This window comes from Salmo trutta, chromosome 5 (genome assembly GCF_901001165.1).
Source record: "Salmo trutta chromosome 5, fSalTru1.1, whole genome shotgun sequence".
NCBI classification, from domain to species: domain Eukaryota; kingdom Metazoa; phylum Chordata; class Actinopteri; order Salmoniformes; family Salmonidae; genus Salmo; species Salmo trutta.
Genome location: NC_042961.1, coordinates 15,072,515 through 15,093,218, shown reverse-complemented (window position 1 = coordinate 15,093,218; position 20,704 = coordinate 15,072,515). Strand labels below are relative to the sequence as shown.

The 20,704-nt window shown below is 42.2% G+C and overlaps 1 protein-coding gene across 1 annotated transcript; it reads left to right on the top strand.

Annotated features, from left to right (window-relative positions):
• Positions 1 to 440: 440 nt before the first annotated feature.
• On the top strand, positions 441 to 20,352 carry LOC115193461 (uncharacterized). The gene is made up of 10 exons (XM_029752146.1): positions 441 to 887; positions 1,135 to 1,903; positions 2,646 to 2,712; positions 5,500 to 5,585; positions 6,531 to 7,584; positions 13,823 to 13,998; positions 14,866 to 15,046; positions 15,643 to 15,706; positions 16,191 to 16,290; positions 19,303 to 20,352. The coding sequence occupies exons 2-10, from the start codon at positions 1,322 to 1,324 to the stop codon at positions 19,330 to 19,332; spliced, it is 2,340 nt and encodes a 779-aa protein (XP_029608006.1). The 5' UTR covers positions 441 to 887; positions 1,135 to 1,321; the 3' UTR covers positions 19,333 to 20,352.
• The last annotated feature ends 352 nt before the right edge of the window (positions 20,353 to 20,704 follow it).

The following is a 20,704-nucleotide window of genomic DNA, read 5'->3' as shown; positions in this document are numbered from 1 at the left end:
TGATTGAAATAATGGTGATGTGGGGGTTCAAGAGGTTACATTCCAAGTTTTTACCTTTGGCCTTCTCGTGGTGGATTGGAGCTGTAATTCCTTGGGCATTACACGGTAATACATATCCACTAATCCTGAGATGTAGCATGGGCTCAATAGCAACCTTATCCCTCTGTCCTATTACTGCTAAAGATCCTAAAAGAGCTGGATAGGTGTAAGGAACATTGTCGAAATCTCACATGGCCCACCAGAGAGCTATACACAGATCTGTGAGGAGGGGTCAACAGCGATTTAGGGAAAGGAGCTGAGACCAGTATAGAGCTGGGGGCCTGACTAAAATATTCGTGTTGAGTTTATTAAAATGTGGTCAAAGAGCCATGAAACTTTCAACAAAGCTAATCAGTAAACCAACCATGAAACATTGTTGGTAGACTTAGCTGATACCCACAGAAGGATTTACAGGGTCTGGCAGGTTTGGATATAAGGGGGGTGGGGCGTTACTCAGCTTGATACCAATTACAGCATAGTAGAATGGACAACTTTAACCTCTCATCAATCTGGAACCAAACCAACAACTTCCTGTCATATTACGTGCATGTGTTAATCAACATTTTGGAGCCGTTTCTTGGCAAAGGCAAAGCATCACAACCCTCTGCACTTGAAAGAGGTGATGCAATGTAGTCCGTTCTGTGGCGTTAAATCGGTAAGAGACCTAAGAATTTATGGGTGAGTCAGCCCCTGCTCCGGGCAACAAGAGTTTACATCATATCAATGCCTGAGGATAACAGTCATTGGTGAACAACAGCCTCTTCAGTGTTGGAATTACCTTGAGGACCTTTACCTCTACCAATGTTCCATTGATTTTGACTGCTGGTTCACGTATTGAAAAAAGTGAGGTAAGTAACATTTTGGGGATTAAAAAAAAAGTCATACGTAATCACAAAAATGTTGTGTTTTTATCACAGAGGAAGTGTAAACGCAGAGAACTTTTACATTTATACCACTCTACTTCGGCAAAGTTTAAGGAGAGAAATTATCAAGTAAAAATGCACCACTCTGTACACTGGTGCTTTTCTAGACGTCTATATTTATAGTTTTGCTTCGCTTTCATTTCTTTTTGTCTATTCCTCTGTTCATATCTAGGTCTGCTAGTTCCCGGGAGATGTGTTTTTTCTCACAGAACCTTTTGGGAATGTGTCGCTTTTTCTAAACTCTCTGTTTGAGTAAGCATTGCAAGTCAGGAGACTTTTTGCTGCGTCACTACGGTAACCACAGGAGCTGTTTGAGCCTCTGTCTCCCTCATTAATAACTTGTGCTGTGGGTCCCTATTATGCAAGCTCTGAAACCTGAGAGCTGGTCACCTGTTCTGCTACCTGAGCTGTGGGCTCAGGAGAAGGGAGTGTCGGCTGGCTGCCCCATTAGAAAACTGGACAGGAGGAGATTAGGCCAGAGCAACTGCCTGAAGCTCCAGGGCTCTCTAGTGGATGTGTTAGCCCACGTCCCCAGGTCTGAGCTGTGTGGTGAAGGTGGTGGAGCTGGAGAGGAGTTGTGGCTGCCGCTGGAGTGGTTCCATACTCACCCCTCTGGGAGTTCCATCCAAAACGAGGTGGAACTTTATTTTGACAGAACAGGAAGTGTCACCTTCAACCCTGAGGAGACAGACTTGACCCCACCTGAGGGCTACTCACATAGCTTTGACTTCTCAAATGACCTTGGCTCCAGACCCCAGTCTACAGTAAGCAGTGATCAGCTCTTTCCATCGGGTACCCTGAGTCATCTGGAGACCGTCAGGATCAGGTGCACCCCTGGGAGAGAATGGGTCAGAGTCTGTACTCTGTCCTCTGTTAGAAATGGGTGGCTGCCTTTACCAACAAGAGGAGTACTATATGAGCTAACCGGCCTTCTCTACCAGGTAAGATACAATTGATCCAAATATTTATTTTTTATTTTAATTATTTAACCTTTATTTAACTAGGCAAGTCAGTTAGAAACAAATTCTTATTTACAATGACGGCCTACCGGGGAACAGTGGGTTAACTGCCATGTTCAGGGGCAGAACGACAGATTTTTACCTTGCCAGCTCAGGGATTCAATCCAGCAACCTTTCAGTTACTGGCCCAACACTCTAAGTACTAGGCTACCTGCCTTAACCAACTATATATAAAATCATGCTAAACAAATCGCAGTACAGTAGTAGTTTTAGATTTATTGTTTCGTGTAAGAATTTTTACTTTCCCCTGTTTGAAAACAAAGTTGGTCAGCGTCAGGAAAGGGCTTCTCTCCACGGCTAGTGAGTTAAGTGGAGTTTCTAATCTCTGTAAATTTCTCAGAATCTGTTCTTGCCTCCTGGTGTGCGATTAAAATTGGATGTTTACAAAGAAATCTTTAGCCACTGGAATGTTCTCCCTCTGTGAATCACTGCTAGAATTCTTATGGATCATCGCTCATGTGACCACATTTCTACCATGCTAGTCAAGGCAATTACCGCATGCTTGAGTTTGTCCCCTTAATTGATGTAATACAAAGCCCAGTTTTTTTAATATAGATCCATCTCTGCAGTGTATGATACCTTTCACTAAAATACTATATTTAAACCAAAATACTAGTTTGCTAAAATTTTTGCAGCAAATTTTAAAAATAGCACTATTTTTCAGAGACAAATTGAACTTCGCATCGACTCCATCAGACGGAAGAGTTATGACAGTGGTGCAATACTCAAAGGTATGTACTGTATGCCATTCCTCCTCTAGGAATAATTACATGGACTGCTAACTATCTTTGTTTTCTAACATTAGATTGAGCTACAATAAGTCAGAGTGGAGATAAAATAGGTTATGATAGGGGATAGGAAAGAGGAGGAGAGGAACGAGTAAAAAGAAGGGAAGAAAAAAGCACAGCAGACCAAAGCACAAGATGACTCCACAACAAAAATCTATCAACTGATGCCAGTGAGTCACATCTTCATGAGCTGTGAACTATTTCTCCCATGGCTGTGATTCAGGTCCAGAGAGACATACAATGTCTTCTCTGCTCTCAGTGCTGACTGCTGATGTGTTTATTTGTATATACCCTGGGTACTACACAGTCTGTCTGCTCCCTAACCAGCTGTGAGCCCCCATGGCCTCACACTCTGTTCCCTTCACTGTCAGGCACAGAGAGGATGACTCAATCACTGCTTTCACACACCACAATAAACACAGTCACAAAGCCAATTCTTCATAGACCCTCTCTCTCTCTCTCTGTGTTCTAGAAAGTAAAGATGGACCCTTGCCCAAGAGAGAGAGAGAGGGGGGAGAGAACAGACACATTTGTAATCATAAACACCCCCCAGGAGCAAAGAAACACACACACACACGCATACAAACAAATAAACAAAGACACATACACACTTGTCTTGTTTATACTCAGGGCTATGTTTCACTGCCTCATGTTATCGTGTCAATCTGGAGATGCACGGCAGCAAAGCCATGAGAAGTACCCCTGCTGGTACTCCAATTCCCATATCCTGCATGCTATATGTAAGATAAATAAAAGCAAAATCGAGGGAAAAACCATGCATGCATAATATTCAATTTCCATGTTATTGCTTACTTTCATAATCCTGTCCCAATTGATTTTCCTCTGAACTGGAACACGTGATGTAAACATAATTACTTTACAGTATCTTATTCTCAAAACAGCATAACATAGCCTATACAATTACTTCAGTTGGCCTGCTCTCACTATGACATTATAGGGTAAATGGGGTTAAAGTGTTCCATGATTGCCGAAATGTATTACATACATCACACTCTCATTTCAATTTTAAAGTCTTGCTCACTGCATGCCTCCAATGAACATATAGACAATATATTGATAGATCCATCTAATATATTTCATGATTGAATGATGTAATGGACTGAGCAGGAAATAAAGAAAAGGTGACAATGTGATGAGTTTTAACTTAGGGGCAATAAACAAATTCCGTTGCACATTGAGGTAGGCCATAAATCAATAAGCTGCAGTTGACTTACTTAATCCTCTTGTGTTCTAGAGTAAACACGTCTTGGGAAATGTGAGCGCCAGGTGAGGTGATGAGGAATAATTAGGCCATGTGTTATGACAGTTTTATCATGGCTGCGATGTGGTCATAGCCACAAGGCGAAGCCTCGAGTGTATTATTGCCTTGGACTCGGGTACAGTATTTCATACAATTGGTTACCAGCATTAAAAAGCAAGATTCTATCCCAAACCATTCATTTTTCAACAAAATGTGATGCTACATTCACTAACACTGGTTGTCAAGTGCAATTCTGGGTGTTCTCTGGTCGTTAGTTCTATTCGAGTGCCAGGTAAAGCAAAACTACCCAAGCGCAGGTTGACATTTTCAGAACTTTGCAGGTTGCTATGGCAAACAAAAATGGTTGAAGCTGAAAAGACAGGAAACTAGCTGCATTTAGTTTCTCTTTAACTGTTTTTTTTTCGTTATAGGCACTATGTATCCATAAAAATCATGTTGATTTGTGATTTAGACTGGCTGAGAAAAGCTGCCTGTCTGGCTCATGTTGATTAGTAAGGGACACATTGGAGATCGAATTTAATTAAATATTGCAACAATGTTGCAAATGTCGATGATAATGTCTAGATATTTTTTACAGTGGAGATCAACTTTATAAATTGCATGGCTGGGCAGTGAATCTTAAAAATATATAACTAACCCAAGATAGACCAGCCTGTCGTTTAAAATGGGAGCAAATTCATTCTAGTGGGCAGAACAAGCAAGGAGGTGGGCAGAGTCAAGCACAAGCTGGCAAGAACATATTTGTGCGTTCTAGCATGTACTTGCATATTTGCATTAGGGTACGCCTACTCCGTGATTGCGTGTGTGCAATAACTAAATTCGCCCTTCCACTCCTTCTAAACAATAATATAAATATAATAACATAATTAGTCTCATTCCATCTTCTACCACTGCGGGCCACTGGGCTTCCTTTCACCACCATATTTGATAGTGAGTGGAAATTCCAACCGGATGCTTCACATTTATACATCCGGTGAAATATCTGTCTCGTTGTTCTATCTGTGTAAGTAGTGGTGCGTTGCTAGGTAACGACGTAAACGATGGCACTTTTTATGAATGTATTCGCCATGTGTATGTTGTGTAGTATATCATGGGCACAATAGGCTCTAATAATGGGAGATCAATAAGGTCTGTCTGTCTGTCTGTCTGTCTGTCTGTCTGTCTGTCTGTCTGTCTGTCTGTCTGTCTGTCTGTCTGTCTGTCTGTCTGTCTGTCTGTCTGTCTGTCAGTCTCCTCTTCGCCAGGACTCTCGACATCTATCATTCATTGCAAAATGGACAGAGAAAATAATAGTATGCTTCTTCTCTGAGACCTGTTTCAGTGAGGAAACGTGTAGGCTAAGTGCTTTGTGGACTTGCCTGCTATGTTTTGTTTTAGATTTTTCCAATGTCTGGAACAAGCAGTAGGCTATATTTTTTTGTGTGTTTACCGCCATGTGCATATTTCAGAAGGAAAATTAGACGAGAATTGGTCCAAGTCCATGGGTTTTCGAAGTGGGAGGTTCCCCAGCCTACCAACATCTAATATCAACGAGGTAAAAGATAAAACCCTTTTACTATTCTATCTGTGATATATTTGTTATCATATTACTGTGCTTGTCTTATTTTTGTTAGCTTTACAAATGTATTTCTTCTGTACAAATTACTGCAACTTATAGCTAATAAGTACATGGTTATGTGTATCAGTTTTAAAAAGTATATGTTTGAACATGGTAATATCATCATCATATCATCATCATCACTATGTTTTAGTACAATTTATGATGCTGAATTAATACATGTCAAAACATCCATTATGGCAGTGTATTCCTTGCTTTTCTAATTAGATTTATGCCATCTAGACAAGGAGGCTATTCACTAGCTCAGCAGTGGGTTTTAGTCCGGAGAAGAACTTTGCCATTCAAATCTATTCGATTAAGTTTGTAAGACATGCAGAGCTCAGACTTTGAGTCAACATGAGTGCAATTTTATGCAGGAACTCGTGGACATGTTATTGTGCTTGGGCAAGCCATGGGATGTTTTCACTGCAAACAACAGCCCTTATGTTAACTGACAGTCCCGATCCATCCTGCAAATCAACTATTGTCAGAGAATAGACGTGAACTAACCACTAATATGACACATGTCTGATATGAAGTGAAAGTGTGACAATTGTTTTACCTTCTCATGTACACTTTACTTGTCTTAATTGGCCTGTCTTAAGCTGGATAGCCAGGCAATCCTGGAATGTCAATGTTAAATGTCATGGTTAATTTGTCGCTGACTGTTGGGCATCAGGTTACACATCACCATGGTAACAAAAGGAGATCTCAAAATGAGAGCAGGTAGCCGATAATAAGTAATCCCTAGAATATATCACGGGGAAAAGTATTGGATTTATTTCCCTCACTCTATTTCATATACCTGATAGATGCGCTGTATTTTTACACTGACTATTTCAACACAGCTCTGATATTTTCCTCTGGGTTCCCTCTCCTTAGGCTTCCACCAAGGATATTAGCCCCTCATGGAGCATGTGGAGAGGACAGGGGGAGAGGGCTTCCACATCACCCTCCCTTATGAGGCCGACACACTCTGGGGACTCCCAGAGAGGTGGACATGTACCCCACAGAGGGAGTCCAACCCTGCTGAGGATGGACAGCGTCCCTAATGTCCTGGGCGGCCGACCAAAGACGGGCTTCTCCTCCATCACCATCACATCCTGCAGGATCTCCCAGTCAGGGGCCAACCGATCACATTATCCCCACCAACCGATCCTGCCTATCAGGTCATCCACATCCCTCAACCCAGTCATGAGTCATGTTCTATCCTCAGCCATTCCAAAGCACTCTCAGGTGGTGACCAGACACAAGGCCACCATAGTAAAGGTGACAGTGTACAGACAGAGCTACTCTGCATGTGCCAAGGTCCAGATGAGAGGGCCAGGGATGAGGACTGCCTGGCCTGAACACAGGCACAGTTACACAGGTGAGGACAGTCTCAAGGACAATGGAAGCTCCTTCAGGTCTTTTTCACTCCAGCCCTCTTTCCGCTCCTGCGTCCAGCTTGAGGTACGTTGGAGGTCTGCGAACACAGTTCTGTATCTGGACAAGTCACTGTCTATCTCCATAGGACAGCCAGAGGTCACAAAGCCGGTTGTGCACAGGTCCACCCTGTCTTTGTATGTCGGGGGCTCGTCCCACATTGGAACCTCTATGGATTACCCCAAAACACTTCAGGGCCTCAGGAGATCTATGGGGGCACTAAGCTGCACCCATAGATGGGACAACTTAGAGACTGATGTGTGTTATAGCAGAGGCTCTTCATCAACCAAAGGGGACTACGAGGTCCCCAAAATGGCAGATACTGATGGTATTAAGAATAGGACATCTGATTTAACTGCACACAATCTTACCTCAGGGTTATTCTCATCAGCCAGAGGAACAGGCGACTCATACTCCGGGGCCAGTCAGCACAATGGAATTGCAGATGAGCTGTGCTGTCGTCAGCTGAGAAATTCCACACACAGACACCCTGATTTTAATATCAGCCCAGGTATGATTTTCATCTCCCCATGTCAGGGCAAAACTCTAAAGTACCCATGCAAATCCAGCAGCATTCCTTTCAATGGCTCCCCATTTCCGGAGCTGAGTGGATAAAATCACATTTCCAAGTCTTAACAGCGTACGCAATGCCAGAGCGAGGAGGTCTTATAGGGTGTAAAGTCTCATTTTTAACTCTGCCTCTTACCTTTTGATTTATACCTCATACATTGTTAATAGGATATCTTCCTTACAGACGCAGCGTGTATAGAAATGCACATTGGTGAAAAATCCACAAGTGCTACATTCTCACATAATGGAACACTGTGCTTATGTGAAGGAAAAACTCATGCTTCTTTTTTCATTTCATCCCACTCTTACTTCCAACACATCCTTTGCATACATTATCTACCCTCTCAACCCAGTAAGCGTGGCGGTGTTAGGCTTTCACGGGTGTGACACCGGGTGAAGCGCCCCAGGGAAAGAAAGAGTATATTGTTTTAAACGATCTCACTCCCCAGGCTGGTTGTGGAGGCTAGCTTATGGCTCAGAGGACAGATGAGAAGCACTGCCTGAAATAAAATTAGGCCAGGAGTCAGCTTTGAGAAGCACTGCACAATACCTAGGGTCTCTGTATACCCTCTCTGGTATTGTACTGAAAAATGGCATTGTGGAGTTCACAGCACCTGAGTGGCATTGTATCCTTAGTTTTGTCCATTGTGGATTTATTAGAGAGGTTTGTTTGTAATTAGATGTAATTTGCCAAGGTTCTAGCTCTTGTTTCGAAGGTACTGTGTTTTTTCTGAGGGGCATTGTAGGGTATCTATTTTGAGTGGCATTGCAGAGTATCTATTTTGAGTGGCATTGCAGAGTTCACAGCGTCTGTGTGGTATTGTGCCCTTATTTTGTCCTTTGTGAATTTATTGGAGAGGTTTGTTTGTACAAATGACTACCTCTTTTTCAAAGGGACTACTCTGTGCCTTGAGGGGCATTGTAGGGTAGCCATAAGAACCTAAAATGCTTACAATCTACAGTATGTCCAAGGGTACGTGTTATGGAAGTCTCCTAGGCACTGCAGAGTATACATCATGTATGAGCAGAACAGTGCCGCGTCTATCATTTGATCAGTACGCATCAGTTACACTCACACCAGGGAGGTAAAGCTTGGCTCATTACGGCAGTGAATGTAGTACTGCAAGCATATAGACCACATATACGTGCTCTGGCTGGACTCCTAGTGGACTCATCTACTGGCCCAGGTCACAGAGTGATGGATTCTGGGTACAGTGCAAGTGTAGATAAACATAAATATACACATTAAATACACATTAAGATACAAAACACAGTCAATTAAAACATTATATCCTGGCATGACTTCCACCGGAACGCAAAGAGTTTGATGCATCTGCTGGACATAAGGCTTTATATAGGCTACAACGTTTTATAGGCCATGATTTAATATAATCATCCATTTATTCACATGCGTTTTGGATCGTGCATCAAGGACCGGAACATGACAGTTTTTTCCTCAACAAAAAAGATTGACCCACAGTTAAAGTGCATTATTCATTTAGAATCAACAACTTCAGCAGAGTGTTCCAACTCGAAGTGATGATTTGTTTTCTTTTTTTTTTTTCACCTTTATTTAACCAGGTAGGCCAGTTGAGAACAAGTTCTCACTTACAACTACAACCTGGCCAAGATAAAGCAAAGCAGTGCGACAAAAACAACAACACAGAGTTACACATGGGATAAACAAACGTACAGTCAATAACACAATAGAAAATCTGTATACAGATTGAAATAAGGCGGTAAGGCAATAAATAGGCCATAGTGGCGAAGTAATTACAATTTAGCAATTAACACTGGAGTGATAGATGTGCATCATATGTGCATCATATGATGATGTGCAAGTATAAATACTGGTGTGCAAAAGAGCAGAAAAAAACAAATATGGGGAGGGGGTAGGTAGTTGGTTGGATGGGCTATTTACAGATGGGCTGTGTACAGCTGCAGCGATCGGTAAGCTGCTCTGACAGCCGTTGCTTGAAGTTAGTGAGGGAGATATACAGTAAGTCTCCAACTTCATTGATTTTTGCAATTCGTTCCAGTCATTTGCAGCAGAGAACTGGAAGGAAAGGCGGCCAAAGAGGTGTTGGCTTCGGGGATGACCAGTGAAATATACCTGCTGGAGCAGGTATATTACGGGTGGGTGTTGCTATGGTGACCAGTGAGCTGAGATAAGGCAGAGCTTTATCTAGCAAAGACTTATAGATGACCTGGAGCCAGTGGATTTGGCAACGAATATGTAGAGAGGACCAGCCAACAAGAGCATACAGGTCGCAATGGTGGGTAGTATATGGGGCTTTGGTGACAAAACGGATGGCACTGTGATAGACTGCATCCAATTTGCTGAGTAGAGTGTTGGAGGCTATTTTGAAAATGACATCGCCGAAGTCAAGGATCGGCAGAATAGTCAGTTTTACGAGGGTATGTTTGGAAGCATGAGTGAAGGAGGCTTTGTTGCAAAGTAGGAAGCCGATTCTAGATTTAACTTTGGATTGGAGATGCTTAATGTGAGTCTGTAAGGAGAGTTTACAGTCCAGCCAGACACCTAGATATTTATAGTTGTCCACATATTCTAAGTCAGAACCGTCCAGAGTAGTGATGCTAGGGGGCGGGTGGGTGCGGGCAGCGATCGGTTGAAAGCATGCATTTAGTTTTACTAGCGTTTAAGAGCAGTTGGAGGCCACGGAAGGAGTGTTGTATGGTATTGAAGCTTGTTTGGAGGTTTGTTAACACAGTGTCCAAAGAAGGGCCAGATGTATACAGAATGGTGTCGTCTGTGTAGAGGTGGATCAAAGAGTCACCCGCAGCAAGAGTGACATCATTGATATATACAGAGAAAAGAGTCGGCCCGAGAATTGAACCCTGTGGCACCCCCATAGAGACTGCCAGAGGTTTGGACAACAGGCCCTCCGATTTGACACACTGAACTCTATCTGAGAAGTAGTTAGTGAACCAGACGAGGCAGTCATTAGAGAAACCAAGGCTGTTGAGTCTGCCGATAAGAATACGGTGATTGACAAGAGTCGAAAGCCTTGGCCAGGTCGATGAATACGGCTGCACAGTACTGTTTTTTATCGATGGTAGTTATGATATCGTTTAGGACCTTGAGCGTGGCTGCACTAGCGGTTCGGGGGGGGGGGGGGGGCAGTGCCCCTGTGACAACAATTTTGGTCCCCTTGTGGCCCCCCTAAATGTGGAGTATGAAATAATTTTTACATAACTCATTTTTGCTCTCATTCTTTTTTTACATCCATTATTAGACAGTGGCAACGATGATGATTATGAACATGGTCTTTTGCCTGCTAATGCCTGCAATGCAGTGAAGAAAAAGATATGACATAACGTCTAATGTAACTGGCCCCTCTAACAGTACAACTGGCCCCAGCTTGGCCCCCCCAGTTGAAATGGTCTAGAACCGCCACTGCGTGGCTGAGGTGGACCCGAGACCAGCTCGAAGACCGGATTGCATAGCGTAGAAGGTACGGTGGGATTCGAGATGGTCGATGATCTGTTTGTTCACTTGGCTTTCAAAGACTTTAGAAAGGCAGGGCAGGATGATAGGGATAGCCTTCATGACTGCTATTTGACTAATCCATTCGGTTTTGGTATTTTTACGTTATACGATAAACGGACCTCTTATCTTTTTTTCCATAAAAGCACAGATAAACAAAAACGTGGGATTTTTTTCATATATGAAAAAACATGAAAATGTTTTCTAATGTTAGTAGTAGCTAGTACCCTAGTCAAGGATGCATCGATGCAATATTGGCACTCAACATTTTGTTACAGACCAACGAAACAAAAGTAGTCCTTGAATTTGTAGGTTTAAAATATCCCTCTAGTGGCCTTGGTTGACCTATATATGAAATGCCATTGTTTGGTGGATATAAAGTCAAAGATCTAGGCTGATTTTTGTGCCAGGATATAATCAGTGCCACCTGTTGAGGTTAGCATAGGGCAAACGTGTGCCATGTTATCTCATGGGACCAGCTACAATTTAACGTTCTGTCACGTGCAAGTAAATCGGCGATTTGAATTGGCTGATACACAGTTTGTGCTGGAGAACCTGTTGGTTGCTTATTTTCGCAAGTACGGACCAAATGTATTGAAGCCGGAGTAATTTACCGGTGTTATAAACTCGCCATACTCTGGCTCCGTTTGCTGCATTGCTTACTATACCGATGACAGCGTTGAAATAGTCTGACTTGGTACATAGATTTCTTGTTTGTTGGCGCCAGAGCATTTGATGGTGTGTTCTTCCTATGATAAATGATTGTGTCTGATATTAAATGGGTCTGTTTTTAAAGGAGGTGGATGAGAGGGGGTTAGAGAGTGCAGGATAGATGCACTGTCATCATGGTTTACATTATTCATGCAGTATGCACGTGTCTTTTTCTCTGCTTTACTCACTGAGTCGTGGAGAGTAGGGGTCAGTTAGAGGGCTCAACAATTTTGCCTCTTCTCCAGAGCCCAGTTTTTCAAAAGTTATCTATCGGATTTTGGCTATCGGAAAGGATTAAATGTATTCATTCTATTTCTATAAATGTCATCCTATCTGATAGGAGTAATCCAGATAGATCATTTTTGAAAAACTGGGCCCTGGTCATATACTCCAGATCACAAAGAACTCAACTCTCACTCAGCCCTCATGTTCATTTTACCTATGTTGGATGTGATGTAAAAATACAAAGCCACATTTTAAAAAGGGCCAAATGGCTTCTCTGCAAATGATTCTAGGTTATCTGAAAACCTCTATGTTTCTCAATCACAAAAAGAAAAATCTGAATTGATGTCTGACATTGCAGTATAGTCACAGTATTGTAATAAACTGCCTGTATATGAGATGCAGTCTTTTTACCATCCATGCAAAATGTAATCGACAATGTTTGATGAAGAGTTAACTGCATATGCACTGGAATATACAGGTAACTACCAAAAGAAAGGAAACACCTAAATAAAGTGTCTTAATAGGGCGTTGGGCCTCCACGAGCCAGAACAGGTTCAATGCACCTTGCCATATATTCTACAAGTGTCTGGAACTCTATTGGAGGGATGAAACTCCATTCTTCCACGAGAAATTCCATGATTTGGTGTTTTGTTGATAGTAGTGGAAAATGCTGTCTCAGATCTGGTGACTGAGACACACACGTTAAAGCCCCCTATGCTCCTTTGAGACCGCTATACCACTCTTCCAAAGTCACTGAGATTTCTTCATCTACAATACAATTTCATTGTCCGTAGTTACAGCGAACAACAGAAATGTGTCTTCTGCACTCTTAATTTCACACACACATGCTTTCCTTGAGGAGTGTAGCGCTTAACACCGTTCCCTTGAACGCAACTCATGTCGCACACACACACACACACACTGCGCTACTGGAGAAAATGTTGTGGAGTTAAGAGCCTTGCTCAAGGGCTCAACGGTAGGGGATTGTTGTTAGGATATGAACACAGCAGCCCTCCAGTTACCAGATCAATTTCCCCCTGTTTATCCAGCGCCCTACCTGGGATTCGAACAGGCGACTTTTCGGATACAGGTCCAATTCCTCAGCCGCTGTGCTACCTACAACCCGTAGCCATAGTAGCCAAAATAATGGGCAACTAGGCATTTCTATACATAACCCTGAGCATGATGGGATGTTTTAATTGCCAAAAGATATTCTCTGGTACTTTTGTATACTTTTTAGCCAGTATTTCTGAAAGTAGCACTCACTAACCAAAATGGTCCCCGAAAATGTTGTACTACGTCACAAATGTGCAGATATGTGCACCACGTTATTGCTCTCTCTCTCTCTCGCTCTGCTGTGTGTGCATTTTGCTAGCTGTCACTCAAATGGTGAGGGGCTGAAGCTCATTGGCTGAAACTCGAATTGGCTCACGTGGGGGTAAATCTAGGAAAATGGTGCCGCACAGTTTCCAGAAAACAGTCGTTTTCAAAATAGGGATTTCATGGCTAATTGAGGTAAGACAGTAATTCTGACACATCCAGCCCAAAGGTTGAAAAAAATACTAACTAGTTGCCAAAGTACTGGAGCATGTCTTTAATTAACTCAGGAACCACAACTTTGTCGAAACACCTGCTTTTAATATACTTTGCATCCCTCATTTACTCAAGTGCCTCATTTAATTTTGTCAGTTACCTGAACAGTATGTGTTCTGTTTTCTGTCTCTGCCAATCAAAGTAGATACTAGGATATGGGGAAGACAGTCACTACGTAAGGAGAGTGATGAAAGACAAGGACACTCCAGAGAAGATCTGCATGTTGCTGAGTATTTCTGGCCACACCAAGCAGACACCTGCCAATCACAACTGACAGTTGATCCTCAGGATATCAAACCCAGAGCCTTCAGTCTCAAAGTATGTGTGGATCAATATCACTCTATCTTCTGAAATCATTTTCCTGTATGTATCATTATATTATATACTGTAATATTATATGGTATGATGCTGTATGGTCACTGTGTGAAAATTCTTTATCTGAAATTTGAAAAGATATCGGCATCTATAGAGAGACGATTTTGGTTGAGTTTCTAGCACTGCAATCGACGAGTAAAGAGTAATCTGTGAGTGAAGGACTTTCTTTCAAAAGGAATGTTTCTTCTACTTTATTGAAGAATAGCTCCTTCACATTCATTAGCGAGACCTTTACCATTCTGTCTAAACTGGTACCAGTCAAAGTCAAAAATGCTTTTATTTTCCCTGCACTCTTAGAAAAAAAATGTGCTATATGAAACCTTAAAGGGTTCTTCGGCTGTCCCCATATGAGAACCCTTTGAATAACCATTTTTGGTTACAGGTTGAACCCTTTTGGTTCCATGTCTACAGAGGGTTCTACATGGAACCCCAAAAAGTTATCCTATGGGGACAGCCAGAGAACCCTTTTGGAACCCTTTTCTCTAAAAGTGTGGCTGAAGAATAAAACTCCAATGTGAAACACCTTTATGAGGGGATTGCAAAGGAAGAAGGGTTTGCAAAGAGTTTTACTTGTAAGACCCTTTACCTATATCCATTATTACAGAGGACTATGTGGAGTTGATTACCATATTACATCTATCCATTACAATCTGCAAGGAGAGTCATCAAGGGTAGAGGCATCTTTTCAGAATAACAGAATAGAATCTAGGCTTTTTTCTTTTACCAAGATGAGTGGGCCAGTGCTGGCTAGCGGTAACTAAACAAGCAGCTTATACTTTCCTCCCTCCCTGCTCCCTCTCTCCTCCCCAGGAGGCCCTGGAGATGTTCCGGCCAGACTTCATCAGCCGCTCCCAGGGCAGAATGAGGAGTCTGGAGCAGAGGGCCAGGCAGAGGAAGGCCCTGCAGTGTGCTGACCTAGACCAGGTGCAGGGTCTCTGGGAGGAGAAAAGTAGGCATAGGAGGAACTGCACCAAGCCCCACCCGCTCAGTGGTACGGTGATGGAATATGTCTGACATACAGTACGAGTAGGAACACACTGTTTAGTGATTTCTCAATCCTAGTCCAGGGGAACAGCTTTGCTCTCTGCTGGTCGTTATTAAGTACTGCAGCTCCATTGAAGCGCAGTCTTGTTTACGTCCAACTCCACAACCAAAATGGTTATTATCAGTGAATTACATGGATTTACCATCTTTAGTCGCTATCATGTTTTTTTGAAAGTTGCTACAGCACTAATGATACACACTTTTTTCAGGGAAAGAACGCCACACACCACAGAATGTTAGACATTTCCTTTCCCAGTATGACAGTACTTTACAATACAGTATAGACCAGTCTCTCCAAAACCCTAACTCTGGCTGCTCGCTCCCACTCCTGCTTAGCCTTCTATGAAGGTAATAATGCAAGCTAAATATAGACCCTCAGACTCACATCTTAATTATGCAGTGCTGACTGTTGGTCTCAGTGATGAGCTGACAGGAGTCCGTCAAACCCCTCGGCTCTCAGAAGGACAGGAGTAATGAAGCCTAGTAAGGGAAGTGGAAAGTGTGTGTGTGTGTTTTCCTGACAGATGCTTGTGTGTTTCCCAGATAACCTTTTCAAACCCAGAGAGAGGGCCATATCAGGGAAGGAGATGCGGCTACGCTCCAGACGGTAGGTTTACAGACAGAGCTGTACTGTGACGTGTCAGTCTCTTGCCTACCTCTGTTTCACACACACACACACACACACTCGCATGCATGCACGCAAAACACACTGTGGATGTCAGACAGCCGAACGTCTGTCTTGATTGGAGATATGAACTACCGTCTGTATCCCGTTATCATGATTTTCTTTACTCGCTGTCTTATCTGAGAAGGCACACCTGATTAGAGGATACGTTCCCATTGTCATGTTTTTAATCTGACTGGGTCGATCTGGGAACAAATTGACTATTTATGTGAGTGAAAAAGGAGCCAGTGTGATGTTGGTTTTATCAGTGGATCCAGGTTTGGCCTTTGTGGGTTTGTGCAGATAAAGCTTCCTTTCTATGGTGACGATTTTCTGGGAATAGCTGAGTCGCCCCTGGCCTGCTAATTCTAGAATATTCCCCTTCACAAGCTTAACCTACCATGTCTAACCATCCCTTTTTACTTAGGATTTACAACAAGCTCCCTGAGGTCACTAAGAAGAAGGAGGAGGAGAAAAGCAGAGTGGTATCGCAGACCAACAGATTGCGGGCAGAGCTTTTTAAAAAGGTATGTTTAGTTGGTGCTGGGACTTTGTGATAAAATATTCACCACATAGTTGTATACACCGTAGCCATGTCTGAAAATTCAAATACAGAACAACTGCGTTGCTAACTAAAGTGTTGAAGACTGCGTTATGAGTGCATAGGGAGGCATTAAATGTGCTTGTAAAACTTGTTGTGTTTGAGGTTTAATAAGGCCTCTGAAGTTTGTAATTTCCACTTTGAAATTTCAGACTTCATTTTCCCCAAAAATAGTAATAATTCATAGTTAGGCATTCAATATGCTTAACTCAACACACTGAAGGTTAAGAAGGTCATACGATAAGAACAAGGTATGCAACATTGCAATACAGTTAGAAGGCCTATTTAAAATAATAATCTTTCACTGGATATTTAGATGAGGTGCCATTTGAAAAACGATATAATTCTCTAAGACAAATGCATTTCAGAATGCTCCTTTCACAATCTATGTCCAGCAGAGGCCGCTGTTTGACTTCTTAATAGAATTTCCTTCCTACTGTAATTTGTCATCGAAATGTCTTCACAATCAATATCTGTGCACTGGTGTTATGTATTCACCTATTCATGTTCCACTGTTGCTTCAGTGAAATGAGTTTGAATCCAGGCATTGTTGAGAAGACACATGTCATTTGTGATTTTAAAAGTTCCTGAATGGCAGCTCTATGGACACTCAAGGACACACTGGGTCCTTGGATTAGCACAGATCTAGTGTGTATGGGCTCTTTTAACAAGCCAATGTGCCCTTGATGATTGGAGGGCAAGTTGTCATAAACTCATATAAACTGACAAACATATTCTGGTTCACCCGTACCCTTCATTCAAATTCCCATTACACCAAAACCAGGAAGGACATTGATGGCCTCGATATCAGTCAGGTGTACAGTGTAACAAGTAGAATGAGGAGACATTTCCAATTTACTCTGAGATAATTAAGATCCCCTTGTATGTCTGGGGTTTCCTTTAGTTAGATACCCAAGGTGGTTTGAAGGTGACTGGGTTGTCTCATTCAGTGTCACTCAAACTGAATGAAATGCATGGTAGCACCCAGTAAAGAGTCAGACCTCTTGCAAATCCCACTCGATAAAATGCCAAGGGGTGCAAAGTTCGAGCGCTTCACTCAGGCGTGTCAAGTGGTGTACATGGTGGTATCTGTATGCCTGTGCATGAGTGTTTGTTACGCATACAGAAAATAATCCTGCAGCAACAGGAAATGTGGATGGTAAAAAATTACAATTTTGTCGAGGTTGATACCTTTTTCATAAGGGAAAATCCAGTCTGACATTTTAAAGTGGAAATTACAAACTTCAGAAGCCTTTTTAAACCTCAAACACTACAAGTTGTACATTTCCTGCAATGGGTTGATCAAATTCAGATCCTATACATCTGTATACACGTTTGTGGAAAGAGAATCAATCTATTAGGTGTGTTTTATGAGGGACGCAGCCATATACTTTGTGTACAGCATTTCCTTATGGCTGGTTACGCTCTCTGTTATGGCACCTGATCCTTCCTCTTATTTCTAGTACATCACATCAAAATCAAATCAAATTGTATTTGTCACACGCGCCGAATACAACAGGTGTAGACTTTACTGCGAAATGCTTACTTACGAGCCCTTTCCCAACAATACAGAGTTAAAAAGTAAGAAACATTTGCTAAATAAAAAAAGGCAATAGTAACACAATAAAATAACATTAACAAGGCTATATACAATAAGCACCAGTACCGAATGTGCAGGGGTACAAGATAGTTGAGGTGAGGTAATATGTATACGTAGGTTGGGGTAAAAGTGACTCGGCAATCAGGATTGATAATAAACAGAGTAGCAGCTGTGTGTGTGTGTGTGGGGTCAGTATAGTATCTCTGAGTGTATGAGTAGAGTCCAGTGAATGTGCATAGAGCCAGTGCAAGTGAGTCAGTGCAAAAGAAAAGGGGAGTCAATGCAAATAGGTAGCCATTTGATTAACTGTTCATGGCTTGTGGGTAGAAGCAGTTCAGGAGGCTTGTGGTCCCAGACTTGGCGCTCCGGTACCACTTGCCGTGCGGTAGCAGAAAGAACAGTCTATGACTTGGTTGGCTGGAGTCTTTGACAATTTTTAGGGCCTTCCTCTGACACCGCCTGGGATATAGGTCCTGGATGGCAGGGAGCTCAGCCCCAGTGATGTACTGCACCGTACGCACTACCCTCTTTAGCGCCTTACGCTCGGATGCCAAGCATTTGCCATCCAAGTGGTGATGCAGCATTCAAGATGCTCTCAATGGTGCAGCTTTAGAACTTTTTGAGGATCTGAGGGCCCATGCCAAATCTTTTCAGCCTGCTGAGGGGGAAGAGGCATTGTCATGCCCTCTTCACGAATGTGTTGGTGTGTTTGGACTATGATAGGTCCTTAGTGATGTGGACACTGCAGAACTTGAAGCTCTCGACCCACTCCACTACAGCCAAGTCACATGGGCTGAACCAGAAGTATACGGAAGAGAGCTTTTGTTTTAGCAATGTTTTGCCCAGTTGTCTGCAATGTGGACGCCTCATTTCAGATCAGCCGTACGTTGGTCTAGGAGCAAAAACGTTGATAAATTCAGTTGTCAATTCAGAAAGTTTATTGAAAATGCAATGGAAAATCCTCATGGAAAACAATGAGCAATTTTCAATTCATTAGGAGAATTTCGTTTGACTTCCGGAAGAGTATGTTTGCAAAGCTTAGGACATATTGTAGAAAGGCAGCTTTATATGGCTAAAGTGAGATTGCTTCAGTATAAGAGGAGAGTTATAGCATTGTATGCTGTTTAGCCAGATAGCAGGTCATCGTTATTCCTCCACTGGGACTTGGCTATCCACCTCAGGGGACAGACAGTTGATGGAAGTGAAAGCCAATTTAAAAAGGAGGAATCTTTTCCATTTGCAAAACAGCTGATTTCAGAAGACTGAAATAAAGTCTAGCCAAGGATTTGTGTATTTGCCAGTCTTTGATTTCTAAATGATTTGTATGTTGTTTTGTAGAAACTTCTGGACCAGATCCTGCAGAGATGAATAAGGACAAACACGAGATGTTCCCTACTAAACCTTCAACTCATGTACTTCAATCACCATCCTCCTAGGATTCATGACCTTACACTCACTTAATATGCAATGTCAGTCGTCGTTGCCATACCTACAGTATACCTTGATTTTATATGGAATAATGAGAGTACTTCCAAGAAAACATTCACACTGCTCTTGTTCGTATCACTATTTCATTCAAGCTTACATGTGTCAGCCTCTTGGCCTTCGTCAGAGCTTATTCGTATGTACATTCATTCCATAGCATTTAAAAGACTATCCAAGCTCCCGACAGGAACACTGACACTGTACACACCTGAGAGAGGAATGAACTGGAATGATTATGTTGTACTCTCCATACTGACCAACATTAACTTTATAATGGTAATGGAATTGACAGGGTTGAATCATACTGTTGTGTATCGAGCTACATTATAAATGACAGTCTGAAGGCTAGGGCCATGAGGTTTTGTGGAAACCTGCCATTGATACGGTTCTGTAAATATGACATAAACTGCCTACTCTCTCCAGTCCTCACACCTTGTAAACATCCACCTCATTTGACATAACTGACATTTTCAACCAAAATAAAATTATATTTTTCTATAAGAAATGTTTTATATTCAGTCAGCTAGAGACCAATCTACATTGCTGCAGGGTTAGTCATAGCCACGTTTTTAAAAAGATATGACATTCTCAGTAGAACAATTGTTGGAAGACAAATGTAGGCCTTTAAGGCGTTGGTTGTTGTAAGAGCAATGGCATGATTAGGTTTATCAGTTATGGTAAGATGGAATGATTCTCTGCCTTACAGCAAATGTCTATGTTTTTGCTTTCTATCACTGAATGATTTAATGCTCTTGTAAGTATGTTGTCATTGTTCCCTCAATTATAGTAAAGCTGTCTATCGAAATTCAATTTTCGTTTAATTTAAAACTTATTCTATTCCAGAGTTTAAAATGTGTTGGGTTGGAACATTGGTGCAAAAAAAAAAAAAAAAGAGAGAATCACCTTGACTTGTCATTTGTCTGTGTCTGAGATGTGTAGAGCTGAGAGAGAGAGTGTCAGTCGTCACTGACTTCATGTCAGCATTGGGGCTTGTGGAGCCTCCCATCCGGAACACTGAAATGCCCAGCTAATGGAACTCAGGAGACAGGGAGCATCTGTGAAAGAGCCCTTTGTCGTGGAGGTCCTTGATAGCTACATAAGACAGAAGGTTACTTATGAAAGATGTCTGGTTGGTCCGGGTGGATGGTTGGGTGTATATCACAAAATTCTAGCAACCCGAGGGTTGCGTATTCGACTCAAATCATGGACAACTTTAGATTTTAAATAATTAGAAACTTTCAAAACTGCTTTTTAA

What these genes read in the sequence shown, in the direction of transcription:
- LOC115193461 (XM_029752146.1), top strand. Translation starts at nt 1,322, where the DNA reads ATGCAAGCTCTGAAACCTGAGAGCTGGTCACCTGTTCTGCTACCTGAG. An exon ending in TAACCGGCCTTCTCTACCAG is followed by an intron (nt 1,904 to 2,645) that starts GTAAGATACAAT and finishes ACTATTTTTCAG; the next exon opens with AGACAAATTGAACTTCGCAT. An exon ending in CAGTGGTGCAATACTCAAAG is followed by an intron (nt 2,713 to 5,499) that starts GTATGTACTGTA and finishes TGCATATTTCAG; the next exon opens with AAGGAAAATTAGACGAGAAT.